Source organism: Sinocyclocheilus rhinocerous, unplaced genomic scaffold, assembly GCF_001515625.1.
Source record: "Sinocyclocheilus rhinocerous isolate Xijiao unplaced genomic scaffold, SAMN03320098_v1.1 scaffold926, whole genome shotgun sequence".
NCBI classification, from domain to species: Eukaryota; Metazoa; Chordata; class Actinopteri; order Cypriniformes; family Cyprinidae; genus Sinocyclocheilus; species Sinocyclocheilus rhinocerous.
This window is the reverse complement of record NW_015648536.1, coordinates 1,143,269-1,163,481: the sequence shown is the minus strand read 5'-3', so window position 1 is coordinate 1,163,481 and position 20,213 is coordinate 1,143,269. Positions and strand designations below refer to the sequence as shown.

The following is a 20,213-nucleotide window of genomic DNA, read 5'->3' as shown; positions in this document are numbered from 1 at the left end:
GTTTTGCTGTGTAGCTTTGCATGAAACCATCTAGCACTTGTTTTTGGTAGAATTTAGTGATTCAGTTGTTCAGAATTTCTCCTCTTTTCAAAGCACTAGACAGATCAGTCTACTTGGGCCTATAAAGTACTTTTTCTTTTTTTTCAGTATCAAGAAAATATTATTCTTTACTTTCAGTTTAGGTCATTCTCAGTGAACATTCCAGAGCTGTTCAGTACATCTAAATCTGATCTCTTGCTGGTTTTATTATTATAGCCAGCAGACAGGATTTAATGTCACTTTGACATTAAATTACAATGACTTTTTGTTTTCTGTCATTAGGTCTGGACCTGGAAGAGGGCAAAGAAGGCGGATCATGGCTGGGAATTAGCAAACGAGGGAAACTGGCAGCACTGACCAATTACCTGGAAGCATGGCAAAATCCAGATGCTCAGGGGAGAGGTAGTGCAGATCTTTCACCCATTTGTATTAATGTACTCTACTATTGCTGAGCAATTGACTAGACACACTTAATCAATGTATTACCCTGACAAATTACTCTTAATAGTAGCATAATTCACCTTTTAAAAGCCTTCATCGTCCATGTACTTCGTTCAAGTAAGCAGGCATGCAGAGATTATTTTCCTGCATTTATTTTCACCCCTAATATATATATATATATATAGCTTGAGCAGATCGAGTCTCTCATCAAAATTGCTATATGCAAACATGTATCATAGACTAATATACTGAAAAGACTTGTGCAGCCAACACTTCTATACATGCACACCTCCGAATTCATTTTTTTAATGTATTTGCTTATAATATACAAGCATAAAGCTAAAATAAATTTTACCAAAGAACAGAAGTGCTGAGAAAGTAAAAACAGACCAAAGGGGCTTGTACAAAATGCTTTCTCACAAATAAAAACTAAATTCGATTTTCAAATCAGCAAAAGAAATAATAACAATAACTAGATTTTCTAAAGAAAATGTGAGTGGTGCTTGCCTATGCAAAACTCACACATGATGATAGAAATGGCCACATTTTTCACAATTTCCTATAATAGTTCTGTAACATTGTAGATATGGCTTAGGACTGGACTAGAAATTTTTGTCCATCTTATCAAGATGTTGCTATATGGTTGTTAAGTTGTGTTCACATTAAATCTGATCCTAATGTGGATGCTTTTAAGTCGAGTTTGAAGTCTTATCTTTTCAGCGTGGCCTTTAAAACTGGCTAGAGTGTTAAGGTTTTATATTGACTTTTGTGACTGTATGCTTTTTTTTCTTGTTGTTTTAATGTGTCCTGGAAAACACTTTGGTCAACGGTAGTTGTTTTAAATGTGCTATAGAAATAAAGTTTGTATTGTATTTATATTAAAGGGGTCCTATTATGCTCTTTTACAAAGTCTTGATTTTGTTTTGGGGGTGTACTATTTTTTAAAAACGAAATATCTCCCTTTGGAGTGGACTTTGAGATTTGTAACTTTCTAGATCTTTTTTATGCCCAAACATACACACTACACACTGACTAAAATTTAAAAAGTGAAAAAGCATAATAGGACCCCTTTAAGGCCTTCTTACTGTTTTTTAGCATGTTGCTATTTTTAGGATAATCTGGGTGGTGGTTAGGGCATTGCTAGGTGGTTTCTATGATATTCTGGGTGGTTGTTAAACCATTTAAATCACAAGAGTCCATGACTAAGTCTCTGGTCCCTGGATGGGGCTCAGGTCCCTCCGTCCATGTTGGTTTATGGAAATGTTCATGCTCAATAAAATGGCATTTTTAAAATGGTTGTTTTCTCAGTGACATACACAAAGTAATGACTCATAACTCCAAAACTATAGCAATGAGTCAAATGGTAGGTATCATTTGATAGAAAACCTTTTACATTTTTAGAAAATAGATTTGTATTACATTTGGACTTTCTCATGCTGAGAAACCTCTGATAAAAGACAGAAAATAAATGTGCACTCAAGGGAAATTTCACTTATCTTTGTTATTTGCCATGCAATATCTCAGGAAGGAAATAAGGTAGGAAGAAAATTTGTTCTGGATCAAATTGTATGGTGATAGACTCCAACATCCATTGGTAGAGCTTCTCAACCTTTTTCAAGATCAAAGCATAGTTGCATCTGCGAGCACCACCCGATTGGTTCGTCGCCTAGCCCAAATATACAGGTAGGTGTTGCTAGACCTGACTCTAATATACAATTGGTAGAGTTTCCAGAATATTTACAACGATGTTGGAAAAAAACAAACATGGACGATTCCAGTAACATTGGATAACATAATTGCATCCCAGAAAGATGAGAGACATGTCTTTAGCCATGTAGCATGTTGCATCTGATCATTCCGTGAGGTATATCTCATGATTGATGCAATCGATTGTTGATTTTGGGCTCATTTCAATCAGGAGTAACCACTGTAAGTAATTGTTGTTTTTAATGCCATTTTCGATCTGTGCATGTTTGATGAAGTTCCGAGCGGAAAAGCCACACGAATACTACATTTGTATATACTTGGCTACATGCGTGTCTGTGGGATTTTATGTGTTATGACTCCAGGAGGAATCTGGAATCTTTAGATCTGAGTGACTGATTATGGTGAGGTGGCCCTCTTTATATAATCAGGACAGTCCGTTGAAAATAATGTCTCGTTCAAGTTTAAAGAGTTAATAACTGTTTTTTTTTTTTTAGATCAGTTGAGATTAAAATGACCCTAGTTTTAACACATGATTGCAATTTTTTTTTTACATTTTCAAATATCAATGCTCCAGTATTAAGGGTGCTCCGATTGATCGGCTACCGATCACTATCGGCCGATAATCGCTTTGGGATGTTTGATCGGCGGTCTTTTTCTCTCTCAAAATGCGCAAATAGCTTCAAATCACATTGCATCTGCACTATAAGCGAGCTGCACTTGACACAGGAATTGTCACAATCGAGTCACTAAAGTTTATAAATTGCATTTCTTTTTAATTCTTGCCAGTGCGCTCATGCTCACTCACAGCACACACACATAATGCCAGGTTCACATTACTCCGTTTGCAGTGCATATGCGGTGTGTATTTTTTCCGCACTCATGTTAACGGAATAAAGCGTGCACACGGTTGCGGTCCGGCAGTGCTTTCCAGGAGCGGTGCGTCTGCAGCAGTGCAGAGATCGTTTCCGCACCAAGTCTATTTTTGCTGCGCTGCACGCGCTGAATTAAAGTAACAGCGCATTGTTTGCGGTAAATATGAACATTGTTTGCAGTAAATATGAACATGGATTGACACGAAAATTTTGTAATTACACCATAAATGCATATAGTTAAAGTCTACTGTGTTTCACAGTCAACACATATGCTATGGCTTTTTTGGCTAGGTTTAAAGGAAAAGAGCACTTTTAGATAAACAAGGCAATAATAGATAGCACGCGTGGAGGTAGGAAAACAAAGTTCTTTATGAACCACAGGATTGCTTGTTATAAAGATTTAAATGCAAAGCATTGAAAAATGTGTTTCTTATATTTATTGCATTTAAACATCTATGAAAGACCGTATTACTGTACTGTGTCACAATGCTGAAAAAGCATTTTAAGTAACAATGTTTGGATTTGAAATCAAAATAATGGATAAATGTTGTGTTTGTAGTAAACAGCCATGGATCAGGAGCAGACTCCTGTGTGAAAGCACAGTCAGTGCTGATTCTATACCGCACATGGACTGCATACGCATTGCAAACGGAGTATGTGTGAACCTGGTGTAACACTGCCTCACATACAGCTCATGAAATCAGGCTTGTGTGTAAGCTATTGTGCAACAATTGCACGATTGTCAAAACAAAAATGCAGTGCATGATCAAACATTTAGGTGAGATAAATATATATTTTTTGAAAAATGTCCCCCTCCACCCCTCAAATGAAAAAATCCCCTCTCACAAGAGTCACCTAAGAGGAGAATTCATTTTCAAAAATGAAATTCAGGCCCTGAATAAATGTCTAAAAATCTTGATTGGATCATCACTATAAATAATTCTACATGATAAAAAGAAGGCTTTAAAAAGATCGGTATCGTTGATCGTATCGGCAGATACTGCTTTCTGTGATCGGCCTCAAAAATCCTGATCGGAGCACACCTATCCAATATGAACCTTATTCTAATGATGCAGTTTTAGTTTGTTTACATTGTTAACATGCTTCCTGGAAGGTCTTTACTCATAACCCACAATGCTGAAGAAGTTGGGCTGAATATTAAGTGGGGTTGCCTTAATTATGTTATTCTTAATGATTGCTGACATGTTCACATAAACGCGTGCATATGGGTGGTGAGGCCAGAGACGCAAACAGCTGTTCACTGCAGATCTCCACTCAGCTGAACTAGACTGCTCACTGTCATCACTCCAGTGTCTGTTTAGCTCTTCAAGGCCTCTGTATATGCTGACACCTCACTAGCACTCAAACACACCCCACCCCTCTGTTCCAAAGCCATGCCACTAAAAATAATGCAAACAACCCAGCTGTTATTTGGATGGTTGTACACAACAGCTGCGTGCAGGAGCTGGAGAAATATGGTTCTGTACATGTTGTTCAACAAATTGCATTAATTTGAGCAATTAGTTCTCTAAATCTGCCTAAATGACATATTTGAGAGTGGACAAAATGAAAATGCCAAGCAGTTCACAACCTATTCCTCTTTCACAATCCATGGTTGTAATAAATTGGATTATTGATACATGCCTGTCTTCATTTGTCATTTTTACTCAGGTTTCCTGGTGTCCAATTATTTGACAGATAACTTGGACAGTTTCGCGTACCTCCGTAAAGTGTCTTCAGAAGCTCATTTATATAATGGCTTCAATCTCCTTACTGCTGACTTCAGGTGAGTGGTGAAAGGTAAATCTTGTTTGGTTCTTTCCAAATATATATATAACCTTGCTTAAATGGTGAATGCCTCGAATAAACCAAATGGTTGACTCGGACTGTTAGATTTCCCTCAATTTGAGAAAGCAAGCTCATTCAAACTAATAGGTTCAAATTTGGTGTTTTGATATTTTTCAGAGGTGAAGTTGTTGTATTTGTGAAGGTTTTTGGTGGCATATATGTTCATAATTTAGTTTTCAAACAACTACATCAAACTAATTATTTAGATATAGATATTTCATGATACGATTTTGTTCAAATCAGCTTACTTATTAAAATGCTGTCAAATAATAAAACCTAAAATGCCTTTGTTATGCTGTTTCACAGGAAAAAAATATATATAATGTGATGCATTCTTACAGAATCTTTCATTTAAATCAAATTAAACCATGTACATCTCAGCTGTCAGTTCACTAATTAAAACCACTTGTCACTAATTATAACCACTTGGTGCTATATCAAGCCTGTTTAAAGGGATAGTTCACCCAAAAATGAATATCGGTGAACTATCCCTTTAAAGAGACGCAAAGCTTTGAGAAATAGCTCTAAAATTACTACTCGCTTTCAACCATGATCTCACTTTCTTTATCATTTGTTATGAGTATGACATGACAGTGATGATACTGTCTAAGCTCTGGAGTCCTTAAGAAGGACAGCAGGCACTGGTGCCGCCACCTGCTCTCCATATACTGAAGCTCAAGAAGTCTATTTAGAATATAGTCTGAACAGATGGCGTGTTTCCAGCAGCGTGATTTTCTCAGAGCATAGTAATTTGAGGCAATTTAAGAAGATGGGTTTCATGATTCCACATATTAAAGGTCAAAAATAACGTCGTTTATTGAAATAATTCATGTTTTTGTGTGTATAATACCATAGTAGTGGTTCAGTGTAGAGGATAAATATGCTTATTTTACGTTTAGCAAACTTGTAGCCTGAGGATACATTCACAATGACCGTAACATAAGCAATAGCAATAGGAGTGAACACACATACTATAGCTGAGTAGTGTTTAGCAATTCGCTTGACACTGAAATGTGTATTTAACTGGATATTAGGATATACTTAAAACAAGTCATCATCTCCCCATCCTTTAGCTTGCTGAAAGGCTGTCTGCTAATTTAGTAATGTATTACTTAAGTCCATGCTGCCATCTGAGGGACTGGAGGGATAACATTTGTCCATTCGTCTCTGTCTCTTCAAGCAAATATTTATAAACAGAAAATACATTGGAAGGCCACTCAGACTCCAAAACCCAGTAATGAAACAGAAAGCCATAGCCGTGGGGAGTGTTATTCATTTGTTTACCCTTTTAATAAACAAGATCATTATTATTATCGGACTCTCGCTTTCTTTCCTCAGCCACAAAGGACAAAATGATACATGTCCAGATAAACTCTGAGGAATTACAATGGGCATTTTGTGCTGAAATCAATACAGCTGTCTTCTGTAAATAGAGATGGCCTTTCCAAAACAATAAAGAGGTTTTGTTTGTTCCTCTACAGGGATGTGACTGACAACACTTATAATAGCCTTTATGTTTTATGTGATATTTTCAGCCCAATTAAAAAAAATTTCTGCTTATTCAGATCAGGTTCGGTATTAAAATTCCTCTTTGAGTGTGCTGCTCACAGCTTTCACTTATACACTATATAGATTCTTTCAAGGGCTCAATTCAAGAGGAATCAAAATGTCCTTGATCTTTGGAGACTAAAGTGTTCATTCTGTAAATTTCAGAATTTCCTCCCCAGTAAAAACAAAAAAGACAATTATCATTCTATACTTCTGCAACTTTTGTTTGGGGTCATTAAGATTTTTTTTTAATGTTTTTATTTTTTTTTATATCTCTTGTACTCCCCAAGACTGCATTTATTTGACCAGAAATACAGTATAAACCATAATACTGTGAAATATTTGACTAAATATGATATATTGTGAAAATATTATTTAAAATAATTTTAAGTTGTAAAAAATTTAAATAGTTTTCTATTTTAATGTATTTTAAAATGTAATGCAACTTTCTGATGTCAGGCAGAATACTTTATTTGAACACGTGCACATGTGACAAGTCAATGATGCCTATTATTCAGTCAAGGTGGGGTCATGTAGAGCAGTGAATCTCAACCTTTTGGTGTACCGGACCCCAGTCCAATTCAGAACCATCCTCAAGGACCCCCAGAACAAAACTGACTCATCTATGTATCATTTGTGTCTTTGTGAGGACCAAATACAGTCAAGTATAATTCAAGTTAGCTGACTTGTCCAGTATTTAGCCATATCATCAGCTATATTGGATTTTTCTTTCATGGGAACATGTCATGTCAAAATATACAAAATTTATACAAAAACTCATACTTTATACGGACCCCCTGGCCTTACGTCAAGGACCGCGGACCCCTGGTTGAGAAACACTGATGTAGAAGGAAGGAAGATATCTGTGGCAGCATGTATGGTTTTGATCCTAACAGAATGCAATGTAGGCTTTGCACAGAGGTGTTAAAGGTGTTAAAATCTTGATTGGAGCTGACAGCAAACCTGCAGTTCACAAATAAATGTCTCTCATTTCACATGGAAATACGGCATTTAAACTGAAGGCAGCAGTAACTACTTATTATAATTATTATTATATTATATTACTATATGTTTTGTATGGCATTCATGGGTGTAGCTGGATAGCGTTACTGTTATGGATGTAGTTAAAATTAGATCCCTGAAAGCTGGTAGGATAGATGGGTGTGTAACCCTAAAATTTTTGTCTGCTGAGTTGACTGGCTGTTTTAGCTGTATAAGGCTTGGTCTTTCTGATCCAAATCTCAAAACGAAATGCCCTTGGCATAGTGCTTAAAACTGGTAACTGAACAGTTTGCTATTTGAGTTTGTTTTGTGAAAATAATATTAGTGAAAGCATGTCTCCAGTACAAAATTCATTTGTACCTTTTCTAGCAATTATTGTGCTGCATTAATACATCATTAGAATGCTATTTGGCTCTTATGCCCCAGTGTTTAAAGTCTTTCAGTGCAATTAATGCATTAGTGGAGATAGATAAGGCCATTATTAGAAGGTATTGTGTTTGTGCCAGTGGAGATTGCTCAAATTAAGTACTTTTTATAGGCACAGCTGGTGTAATGGGGAGTTATGTATATTTAAACAATACGGTACAAGATATAAACAGTAGCTACAGGTGTTTTGTGTCATAGCTTTTACTATATTATGTATTTTAGCATGTCTGGAATGTTACATTAACAGTGTTGGGCAGTAACTAGTAACTTAGTTACTGTATTAATATTACTTTTTGCAGTAACTAGTAGTGTAACTAATTACTAATAAGATTTCAGTAATAATATTTCAGTTACCATCCATAAAACAGCTTAGTTACTTAGTTACTTTTGATGCCTCAACCCACTGATTTAAAATCCAACAATCAAATCATTCCTAGATTTATTTTCATAATTTTCACGACTCGCACATGCATGTGATGTCCCCAGTGCAGCAGGCAAGCTTGGAATATGGAAAAGCTTACATTCAGCAGATAGAAATATTGCATTATATTGATTTTGTCAGGAAAAAAAGATGATCATGAACACTTTTGTGTAAGTTGTGGCTTTATTTACTCTGGCATTACATCCCACCCACATCCCTCTGATCAGCATGCGGTACATTATATTACTATAATTAAAAATCTTTTTGGAAATGTAAAGTTTCTTACAAACTTAATGAAATATAATCGTATATGGGTAATGGAGAAATGATAATTAGCTTCAAGCTACACATGACAATTAATGAGATTAATACAACACTTCTACTTGAATGTGACTATCAATCACTAGAATTTTATGTGGATGATACACAGTTACAACTTCTGTGGGGCGTGAAGAAAAAGTAATGTAACTAGTAGTGTAACTAATTACTGTTGCAAGAAAGTAATAAGTAAAGTAACAATATTACTTTTGAAATTAGTAACTAGTAATGAGTAATATATTACATTATTTGAGTAACTAGCCCAACACTGTACATTAATCAATCATCATCCTAGAACAGAACTAATAATTTTTTAAGTATATAATATAAACAATATGTGGAACATGTAGATCAATGAAACTGAATACAGAGGGGGGAAAAACTTTTAATTGCATCTCTTCGGTGCACTTAATCCTCCAAAAAAAAAGTAGTGTAGTTCAGCAAAATTCCATTAATAAACATTCATTTTTAAGATTCCTAAAACAGATGTGGTTTTACGGAAAGTCAGCATTCTGCATACTTATTCTGCATACTTATTTTATCCCTAGTACTTATACGACGGGGTCTAGTCTCCAGAGTTCTGAGGCTTCTGAAGTCCTTTCCTCACTGTCTGTCTTTCTCTTCATCGTGGTTTGTCATCGCTGCCAAACTGTTCAACCAGCATTATTGATGTCCCTCTCAAAGTGCTTTCAAAAACCCTAAATTGGCCATTTCTCCTTTCATAGCCATCCTCTTTTGTCTCCTGAGCCAATAAAATGTCCTCTGAAACACACGGCTATATCACCTTAGTTCCATCAGGAGTAATGAGCTTCACGGAGGATCCATCCACTAGATTCATGTGTATGAAAACAAGAACATGTCTAATCACATAAATTAATGATGGACTGACTGAGCTCATACATACAAACTGAAAGGAGATTCACTCTCCTCCTTAATTACAGGCTGATTTGGGAAGATTTCTTTCATGAGCTGATGAAGGACAGAGACTGTCTATCTGTCTGTCATCTATCTATCTGTCTGTCTGTCTGTCTGTCTGTATATCTGTCTGTATGTCTTTCTGTCTGTCTGTCTGTCTATCTATATATCTCTCTGTATGTATATCTGTCTGTCTGTCTATATATCTGTCTGTCTTTCTCTCTGTCTCTATATCTTTCTGTCTGTCTATATATCTGTCCTTCTGTCTGTCTGTATATCTGTCTGTGTCTATATATCTGTCTGTCTATCTATCTATATATCTGTCTGTCTGTCTTTATATCTGTCTGTATGTCTATATATCTGTCTGTCTGTCTATCTATATATCTCTCTGTATGTATATCTGTCTGTCTTTCTCTCTCTCTCTCTATATCTTTCTGTCCGTCTATATATCTGTCCTTCTGTCTGTCTGTATATCTGTCTGTCTGTCTATATGTCTGTCTGTATGTCTATATATCTGTCTGTCTATCTATATATCTCTCTGTATGTATATCTGTCTATATATCTATCTGTCTATATGTCTGTCTGTATGTCTATATATCTGTCTGTCTGTCTATATATCTGACTGTCTTTCTCTCTGTCTCTATATCTATCTGTCTTTCTGTCTGTTTATCTATCTGTCTTTCTGTCTGTCTATATATCTGTCCTTCTGTCTGTCTGTATATCTGTCTGTCTGTTTATATATCTATCTGTCTGTCTATATGTCTGTCTATCAGTCTATCGTTCTGTCTATCTGTCTATAACAAAGCATGTGAAAAATGTGTATACAGTATAAAGTATATCTGTAAAATAATAGACTTGTTTTGTTTTTTGAGTTTTGCTAATTTATTAATTAGGATGTGTTGATTTGCGTTGACTTCCTCTACAGTTCTTTATGTATGCATTACATAACTATGGAAATTGTTTCTGCGTTTACAGTGACAAATGATGCAAAAATAGCTGTAAATATGTGTTTAATTGTGTTTTAGCAGTGAGCACTAACTCATTTTTTTTCTCGCTGTGTTGTTGGATGCAGGGCCAATGAAGACACATTGTGTTACTATGGAAACAAGGGCAGTTCAGAGCCCATTCATCTCAAAGCAGGTTTGTTCAGTCCCTCAGTTAGCGCTCTGTGTTCAGACACCAGTGGTCTTGCATAAAGCACTGCTGTTTGCAGTGTTACACCTACCGTCTGCAATACAGACCACTTTCGCTTGTTCAGCACCAGATTGGTGGGTGTGTCTCACTCAGAGCTCACAGGAAGTGATGGATGATTGTTTGTTTCAGCAGGAATCTATGGGTTGAGTAACTCTCTTCTGGAAACTCCGTGGAGAAAACTGCAGCACGGCAAACGGCTGTTCACCAGTGTAGTGAACAAAACACTGCCCCCTGATGGCTTAGTGCAGGAACTGCTCCATATCCTCAATAATGAGGAGCTGTAAGTGTGCACTCTCCTTCATTAGGAAAATTAGTTTTCTCTTATTCTCTCGTTTTTTTCTGTTTCTCTTTATCGTCCAGCTACCTTTCTTCATCAAACCAGCATCCATCCTTTTTGATCCTCAAGAAGCACTTGAGACACAAAGCAAATGGATTTTTAGAAAGTTACTCTGAAGCACAAGCAGCATGATTTTTGAAGTCTCATTTCTACAGGTTTTATAAGGTGAATGCGGGCAGCATATCATAATGAATTTAGATATTAAAAAGCAGCTCTTCAGAGTCGTACACTGGATGAGTCCAAAACTTACTTCCATGTTAAGCTTCGTTGTTTTTCACTTTTTTTATTACAGATTTCTTTTTTATATTATCACTTTACAGCAGTGTTATATGTTTTCTTCTTAATAAATAAATTTTCTGCATTATAACTGTGTATGTGTTTGAAGTTATGGAAGTGAGAGCCATCTAATTAGACATTATGGACCTATTTGCATTCATAATTTAATTATGTATTCATCAGTGAGTAATTGTTTTTTAAAACCAGTTATGATATTTAAGTAAATAGTCGTGCAGTTGTGTCAGTTCTTATATCTTATATTTTCTAAGCTTTGCATTGCAACTAATCGGTTAGTATTAGAAACTAACCGATTAAGTTAGTATATATACTAAGTGTATATACACTACCATTCAAAAGTAAGTTAGAAAATATTTCTTTTATTCAGCAAGGATTCATTGAATTCATCAAGTGACAATAAAGCATTTGTAATGTTACAAAAGATCTCTGTTCCAAATAAAAGCTGTTCTTTTGAGCTTTCTATTCATCAAAGAATCCACAAAAATATCCATTAGCACAACTGTTTTCAACATTAGTAATAAGCAGTTGTTTTAATACTGTAATTTTTCACAATATTACTTTTTGTTTTATCAAATAAATGCATCCTTGATGAGCATAAGAGACTTATGGTAATGATAGTTTTTACTTTATATGACATTTTATTATGTCATATTTGTCATGTATTTTTCAATATTTTTTTATAAACAATGTGAATACCTGTAGCATTTCTGTGCATTCTAAAACTGCTCCGATCTTAATCGAATCGTCAGCTTGATTTGTCACACTAGAGTCATAAGAATCTCACTTCTACTCTTTTCAGAAACACCCCGGACCACGAACAGGAGAGTCAAGGTGTAGGCTTCAGTAAGGCCATACTCCAAGCCCTGTCTGCAGTGTGTGTGCGCTCACCAGGATACGGCACAAGGTCCCATCATGCTTTTACTTCTTTCTCTCTTTGCACTTTCTAGTTTACCTCCAGTTGTGAAGTTTAACCAGTGTCATATTTGTGTTTGTCTATCCCAGGACCAATACAGTCATCCTCATCGACCGAGAAGGAAACGTGAGCTTTACGGAGCGCACCATGCTGAACTGTGACATTACTCAGTGGAGCACAAATAGCTTCCACTTCAAACTGCAAGAATGAGGGCCAGATGCCAGGCAAAGAGAAGAAGACTCTCACATCGTGCCTTTATCCAGCCACTCTCTGCTCAAGCCATGCAGCACCACTGTTTCTACTAATATGAACGTCAAGACTTAATTCAGACTTTCCTGTTGAAATGGGAAAGTGGCTAATTATTGCTACGGCTCTGTTCTGAGAGGAAGCTTGATTGCACTTTCTTCTTCTTTTTTAGGTATTTCTTCTTTCTAATAACCAATGGTTCATGAGGAGGCCCACATGGAATCTGTGGACCCAAACCCCAGATTTCCTTAATATTGAAGTCCACCCCCAGAATTCCACAGATTTCTTTCAAATCCATGCAGAAAGGAATCTACTCATGAATCTACTCGTGAGGTGTGATTTTGAGTGCATGTCATTCAGTCTGCATATGAAGAATGTAAAATGTTGTTTTATTCATCTACTGAATCCCATTTTATCACAAACTGACATTGGCATGAAATGCTGTTGGACAAAATCGTTTTAAGGAGCAAGATGTCTACTGCCAAAGACTAATTGTGTCACTCACAATCATTGAGAACATGAGAAAATAAATGAAAATATAAAATGTTCATAAACTTGCGCAATGTAAACTGCTATTCAGTGTGGTAGTGATCCACTGTAATGCCTTTCACTCAGGAACACGTTGAGAGCTACTGCCAAAAAAATGGAGAAATTTTTCTTCTTTCTTTTTAACATTAAACAGCATCTTAAATTGAAAGGAAAGGACTTTATTTTTTTTGTCATATTAAATGAAACCTTTTTGATTTCACTTTGAAAGTGTTCAAAGTCTGAAGTCTGTATGCTTTGATGTTTCCATTGCTGCTTTCATAATGTTATCTGAATTCCAATATCAATGCATTTTGTCAGCCATCAGGAATCCGATATGAATTTGTCATTTGATGTCACGTCTTTAGTTTATACCAGTGTGCCTGAAATTTAGGTGCGTCCACATGCCTCTGAATCTGATATGTACTTGCAGTATAAAGTTGTTTGCTCGCCTTCGATTAGACAGAGTAACGTTCAGGGTGTTGTTTCTTGGCTAATGACAGTGAAAGACATGCACATTTTAGCGGACCCAGTTAGCTTTTCCGAACTGACAGCACTATTTTACTACAAAGGTAACGGAAATCAAATGTGCGAGCTCAGGTGTTCTATTGAGTGTGGTGACTTGTGTTCGTTTCTTTCGTCTTCACGTGTGTCAAGAATACAGCATTTGCAATGCTCCTTAATAGAGATGCGATTTACCTCACAACATAAAACTATCATGTTGAAGCGACTGCAGCTGTTATTTAATACTGGGATGTGACTGGTTGTGGTCTGTTGCCATCTAGGGGCATGTAACATTTTTAAAGCCCAGATTGTGAAGCTGGTTCTAAATTAAATTAGCCTACATTTATTTGAGAAAATTAACTTGGAGTTATTTAGACAAGGACAATTGTATGTAGTCTAAAAACACATTTTTAAAACCCAAACACTTCAAAAGAAATGGTTTTTGATCAGAATTACAATTACATTTCCCTTATCCTGTGCATTCTTACTTAAAATTTCATTCAAGTTAGTCAGTTCATTCATGACTATGATAATAAATCAGTTGGGTTTAATCTTCTCGATGTTTGTTTCTATCCATTCTGCATTTCCAAAGAGTGTAATGAAACGTTAATTTAGAGAACATTTTAAAAAGCAGTTCTTCTGACCCCGTTATGATTAGGTGTGTTAGTCGTATACTCAATTACACAATGCAATAGAAGAAGTTCTCTATAATTCATTTTCTTTTGGCTGTATTGATGACATCTTAATGCATATAAAAAAGGGATTTGCTGCATTTAGGCAGACACAACAAACACTGAAACAGTAAATATGCTTTAATCTATTACCTTATTATAAACATAAGACACAACAATGCAAGCTTAATCTCAAAAGAATTCTTTTTTTAATCATAAAATGTTACTAGTTATGACAAAACTTCTTGTCACAGCAACATGACAGCCAAAATGGACAGGCATGTTATTACTTTTATATCCTTTTTGTACTATGGTTATAACAAGGAAAATCATTGTTCTGGCCAGTAAATATTAGATACATAAGGATACATGACATCTCTCAAGTCATTTTATTCTTGCAGTTACGCTGTTTACCTTTGAACGTCGCTGTATTACCAATCTTGACGATTTCTTTCGAACCCCTCGGCCGCCGTACATTGGCATTGTGGGTGAAGTAGTCCAGCGAATATTGCGACACCTTGCAACGCATTCTTTTTAAATAATCGAAGAACTACAAATACAGTGAGGCGCGAGAAGCAGCTTTAGTGACAGTGCCTTATCTTAAAGCAACAACCAAGGTTGAGTGAGGTTGGAAGCAGGGAGTAGCAGGGCTTAAGGTATGTAAATATGAACGTCTTGTTTGCTTGTTAAACATAAAATCTTCACAGATATTTCGGGCAGAACTTAGTGTCAGCGTTAGAACTCACAAGCAATAAGGAATTCGCGCGGCAGCAGTTGTTTAAAGATTTTGGTGGACTCTGGCTGCCTCAGAACCGAGTGAGCTGCCTACCTAGACAGCATTTTGGGACATCTCAGCTGCGTTTGACTGTTTTCCGAAATGCTGTCTAGGAAGGCGGCGCACAAGGTTTCGAAACACAACCAACGTTAGCTTTATTGCTAGTGAACAAGGAACTGCTGCTACCTGAGAATTGAAACAATCAGCCAGTACATTTAGAAACGAACCAGAAGATTTGCCAACTCTATTTGGTTATACAAAAGATACAGTGAGATCAACGAAGGCCACCTGTATGACACTTTAGTTTGAACTAATGCAAATGAGTGACACGAACACAGCAGCACATTCACCTGCCTGACTAACTTAAGTCGACGACTCGATGTGAACATCAGTGGCAGCCTTTTATGTGCTGATGCATTTAGTGTACTGTATATTAAAATAAGGTTTAGATTTTCTGATTACGTATATGCTTGAAAACCTAGTGGGCTGCCTGTCTAGGCAGCATTGTAGTCATTGTACCACAGCTCATTAGTGATCAACCACTCTTCAGTATTGCTTTCCAGGTTTTCAAACAGCATCATGTGGCAGTCATGTGTTTCAGAATTCCAGAATAGCTTATATTTTTACAACAAAATTAACTGCAGCACACACACTCAAACTGCAGGATTGACTTTGGACTAGAAGTGCTTTTAGATATTTAATCAATGGGTCAAAAGGGCAAATTGCAAGTGGAATCAAACACTAAAAACACTGAGACTGGCAACTAATACTCGTGCATGAACATTTGTTTGGTTGCTCTAGTTGACGTCAAAATAGTTTCTCTTTCTTTTCTTAAAGTTAAAAAAATCTATTTTCTGAGCTTATGCATTTGTTTCTTTTTTTATTTATTTATTATTTTGAATTGATAATTTTAAACCAGAAAATAACTGGATGACGTATACTGGACTACTTCAATCTTGTAGTCCTCTTAATGCTTTTCTTACAAGTGACTACAAGCTCTTCATCCAATCAACAACCAGACAGAACCAAGACCCCACCCTTCATTTTTGACTTTTCGATAACCCGTTGCGCTTTGGATGTTCGTCGCAACATGAAAGAAAAGATCTGTCGCTACTTCTGTCTCTTTGTGACTTAAATGCACGTTCATGGTCTTCATTTTTGGAATGATTTATCAGTGCACATTATTCCATTAAAAGTAATTTAGTAATAATTCATCAAATTGTAATACCTTGCTCCACCCTGAAAGCGCTTTTTTATGGCCAATGTCATCAATCCCTCATCTTTTGACCTTTTCTTTCCACTCACATTTTTTGTCTTCTTGAACATTCTGTCTCGCTCCGCAAAATGTCACGTTATGGAAGTAAAACGGATTGCAAATTATGTTCCATGACTTTAAAGTGGACTTTAAAGTTAAAGTGGTTATTTCAATTGAAGCATTTCTAAAATGGTTTGTCTAATTCTCTCTCCACTGTTCACCTCCTTTGTTTCCTGAAAACACTGATTAGGCCTGGATTTGGCGGCCAGAAGGAAGGAGCAGCGTGGCATCCCTCTCCTCCTCTCATGTCCCCTCCCTGTGTGTCCTTGCATGTCAGTGCCCCCTCGTCATTCCCCCTGTGTCTCACCCTGCCAGCCCTCTGTGTTCCTCCCCCTCATGCTTGGGACAGACTGGCCTCACTGTCAGACCAATGACTGCCTGGATCATACTGCCTGTCAGCCTGGCTGCCTTCTCTATCACTGGGATATGGATAGTGTGAGTTTTAATATGCTGCAACCCATTATTCAAATCCATCTTAAAGTGCCCCTATTACCCTTTTCGAATATTACCGTTCATGCACTGTGTCATGTAGCTGTATGTGAACATAAACTATCTGCAAAGTTGTGAAGCCGACAGTGCATGATTAATAAAGTTATTGCGTCATGAAGTAACACATTTGCATAATGTCTGCCCACGTTCTACGTCACCAACTTGCCTGCCCACAAACACAGTAAAATTTCCGTGTGGTTAACATCTTGTCGAGAAGACGCTGTATCCTACACTGTGAGAGTAAATTTGTTTTATCGCATCTTATAATTACCACAAACTTGATTTTGACCTTGCATGCATGTAAACCTGTTTTAGGAGACTCATAAAACAATATTAGCAACCTTAAAACTGGCATAATAGGGGCACTTTAAAATGCATGAATTATAATTTGTTACGTCAAATATTTTTTAAAAGTTGAAATCTGAGCTTTTTTCCCCACATATACAAATTCAAATATACAGTGTTGTTTTGCTGTGTCCTCAGATATGCTATGGCTGTAATGAACCACCATGTTTGTCCTGTCGAAAACTGGTAAGTTGGGCTTGTTTCACTCAGTCTGTTTAAAGCGTGTGATGTTTATGTAATTTGATAATCAATGCTGTTTTTTGTAAAGGTCATACAATGTAACATGCACAGATGAAACAGCCAAGCCGGGCTTCCCAAAAACATGCTGCACCATTCAAGACATCCCCCTCATCAGGTAGTCATGTGCACTTTATTTCGAGCCTGTGTTTATTTCCAGCGTGATCTGACCGTGTCTTTGTCTTCACTTTGATTCAGTAAATGTGGATCTTTCCCTCCCGAGAGCTGTCTGTTCAGTCTCATTGGTAATGTGGGAGCTTTCATGGGTAAGACTGCTTGTTCTCATATTTCCACATATTCTACACCGGCAGTGACATATCAAATAACGGAGAACAAAAGCATGAATGGAAGCATTCAGAATTCAGAGTGACAGAGGTGTCGCAAAAACAGATACCTGCATGAGACTTGCAGACATGCTTCTTATTGCGTCATCTCAAATTAATGTTTTCCTGTGTCGCTCGCTTCATTATGTGTTGTGTTATAAGTGAGCTGATATGTTGCGATTATGTGATTAGGGGTTTGATTGTCCTTGTCTCGTTGAAGGTTGGCTGTCATCTGCTTCTATTTCTGTCGTGACATGAAACCAGGGGTGTTATTACAAACTTTTATACACCACACTATAACCTAAATAATAAATCTTATAAATGGAAATAAAAACCATGAGATTTGTGTAGGCTAAGTATTTGAACACTAAAAACATGGTTAAAAAAATGTGTGAATGCATTTGCATTACGGAACAAAATCTAAGTTAAACATGTATATATAGCTCAACCTTCAGGTTTCGAACATACATTGGCATTCAAAATGTTAGGATTTTTGAAAGAAACAAAATTCATAAATTTCATATTTTTCATTAAATATACAGTAAAAACTAACGTTGTGAAATATTATTACATTTTAAAATAACTTTTCTGTTTAATATATTTTAGAATTTAATTTATTCCTGTGCTGGTAAATTCTATACAGTTTTCAGGGTCGCATGATCCTTCAGAAGTCATTATAATGTGTTGGTTTGGTGCTCAAGAAGCATTTCTTATCATTATCAATGTTGAAAACAGATTTGCTGCTTAATATTATGTATAAACCATTTTTTAGGATTCTTAGATGAAAAGAATGTTCAGAATAACAGCATATCTTTGAAATCGAATGTTTTGTAACATTCAAAGTTTTTAGTGTCACTTTTGATCAATTTAATTATAATTTTTTTATGTATTTGGATACTCTCAAACTAAAGTGGATTATGAGAAAAGTTCTAGCATCAGCTTTTTGTAGATGCTACTTGATTTTATATTTTGTTATCCAATGAAATGAAATCCTTAGTGTACAAATGTTATACACTATTGAACAAAAACAGTGGTGTATAAAGTACCTGAAAGCCATACTCAAGTAAAAGTACAGATATCTTACCAGAAAATGACTTTGGTAGAAATTGAAGTCACCGTTTAGAATAGTACTTGAGCTTTACTGAACTTGTATAAAATGATTATTAAATATGTTCTTGCTGATATCTGCAGAAAAACGGTACTCTTTGTGTGATATAAGTTAACTATATTAAATTATATTAATATAAAAAGCATACAGAAGCATTTTTGCCATCTACAATTTAGAATGCCTGGAATTTTGAGTTTTAATAGACTAATAAATCAACGTGCGTACACTCTGTGTGATTTGGTGATATAGCCTATTTGACAATGTTAGATCGCACATCATTACAACAACACTTATCATATTATCGCAGAAGATATACTGTATAGCGCACACCCCAGACTCGACTTGAGTGGAAAATCATCCGCGGTTGTGCGTGCACTTGTTTGCACATGAGCAATGGTGTTTTTAGGAGTCTTAACTTGCAGACACCAGACCACTGATTCGTCAAACCTGCTTTCCTGCAGTCCGTGTTCTTTTGACTTCTGACTATTTTGTAGTAAGTAACGAATATGCTTCGGGGAAATGTATTGGAGTAAAAGTATACATTTTAATTAGGAAATGTAGAGGAGTAAAAGTAAAAGTTGGCTGAAATATAAAAACTCAAGTAAAGTACAGATACTGCCAAAAAATACTTAAGTACTGTAACAAAGTATTATTACTTCGTTACATTACACCACTGAACAAAAATGAACAGAAACAAAACATGTGAAATGACCTGGTTGCTTTACTTAGTGTTCCTGTTTTGTTTTTATGTGTACTAGTGGTGTTGGTGTGTCTGCTACGGTATGCTCAGATCATCGAGCACAGGAACCACTGCTGGCTCAACACCAGTGGACTTGTGTCTGGATGCACCAATGCTCTGGGACTGGTCATGGTGGGCAACTTCCAGGTCAGTCACACAATTCTGCCTAAACACAGTTCCATGTAGGGCTGCACGATTAATCGAATGCAATTGTCATGCGCATTTTGTTAGTAATGCCGGTTCTGTAATCAGCAGGAAATCATCATCACGTGCTTTCAGATGGAGCAGAATTTACTACACAGAGCCGTAGTTCACTGACAAGTTACGCAAAAAACATCGCAGACGGTTTTATTGCGCGATTATGAAATCGAATATATAGTTCGTGATAATGACAGCTGTTTGCATAGCTTCTCAGTGAACTACGGCTCTGTGTAGTAAATGCTGCTCCATCTGAAAGCATGTGAAAATACCACATTTAATAACATATTTTTACTCCAAACTCACTTCATAACGTCAGTCGAGTGTTTGAAATAAATCCTTCTGTGAGATGATGTGGCTTCTTAAGCCTGTGTTATACTTTCCGCGTGAGCTATCCGGACGCATACACGGACAGCGCGGACGCGGACTACTTGTATTTATACTACCGAAAGCATACGCTGAC

The 20,213-nt window shown here is 36.4% G+C and overlaps 2 protein-coding genes across 3 annotated transcripts in view; both read left to right on the top strand.

Annotated features, from left to right (window-relative positions):
- Positions 1–296: 296 nt before the first annotated feature.
- LOC107709830 (transport and Golgi organization protein 2 homolog) lies at positions 297–13,943 on the top strand. The gene is made up of 6 exons (XM_016514455.1): positions 297–441; positions 4,731–4,845; positions 10,610–10,677; positions 10,864–11,011; positions 12,162–12,266; positions 12,365–13,943. Exons 1-6 carry the CDS (start codon positions 297–299, stop codon positions 12,483–12,485), a joined length of 702 nt encoding a protein of 233 aa, XP_016369941.1. The 3' UTR covers positions 12,486–13,943.
- LOC107709874 (transmembrane protein 150A-like) overlaps positions 12,784–20,213 on the top strand; it is an 11,810-nt gene continuing 4,380 nt past the window's right edge. Inside the window, exons 1-6 of one of the 2 annotated variants that reach the window (XM_016514533.1) lie at positions 12,784–12,854; positions 16,502–16,746; positions 17,284–17,331; positions 17,414–17,500; positions 17,581–17,648; positions 19,572–19,699. In XM_016514533.1, coding sequence (XP_016370019.1) covers positions 16,682–16,746; positions 17,284–17,331; positions 17,414–17,500; positions 17,581–17,648; positions 19,572–19,699 — 396 coding nt within the window. In that variant the 5' untranslated portion in view covers positions 12,784–12,854; positions 16,502–16,681. Of the gene's footprint in view, positions 12,855–14,780; positions 14,878–16,501; positions 16,747–17,283; positions 17,332–17,413; positions 17,501–17,580; positions 17,649–19,571; positions 19,700–20,213 lie in introns of those variants that run through there. The other variant, XM_016514532.1, reaches the window with a different exon arrangement.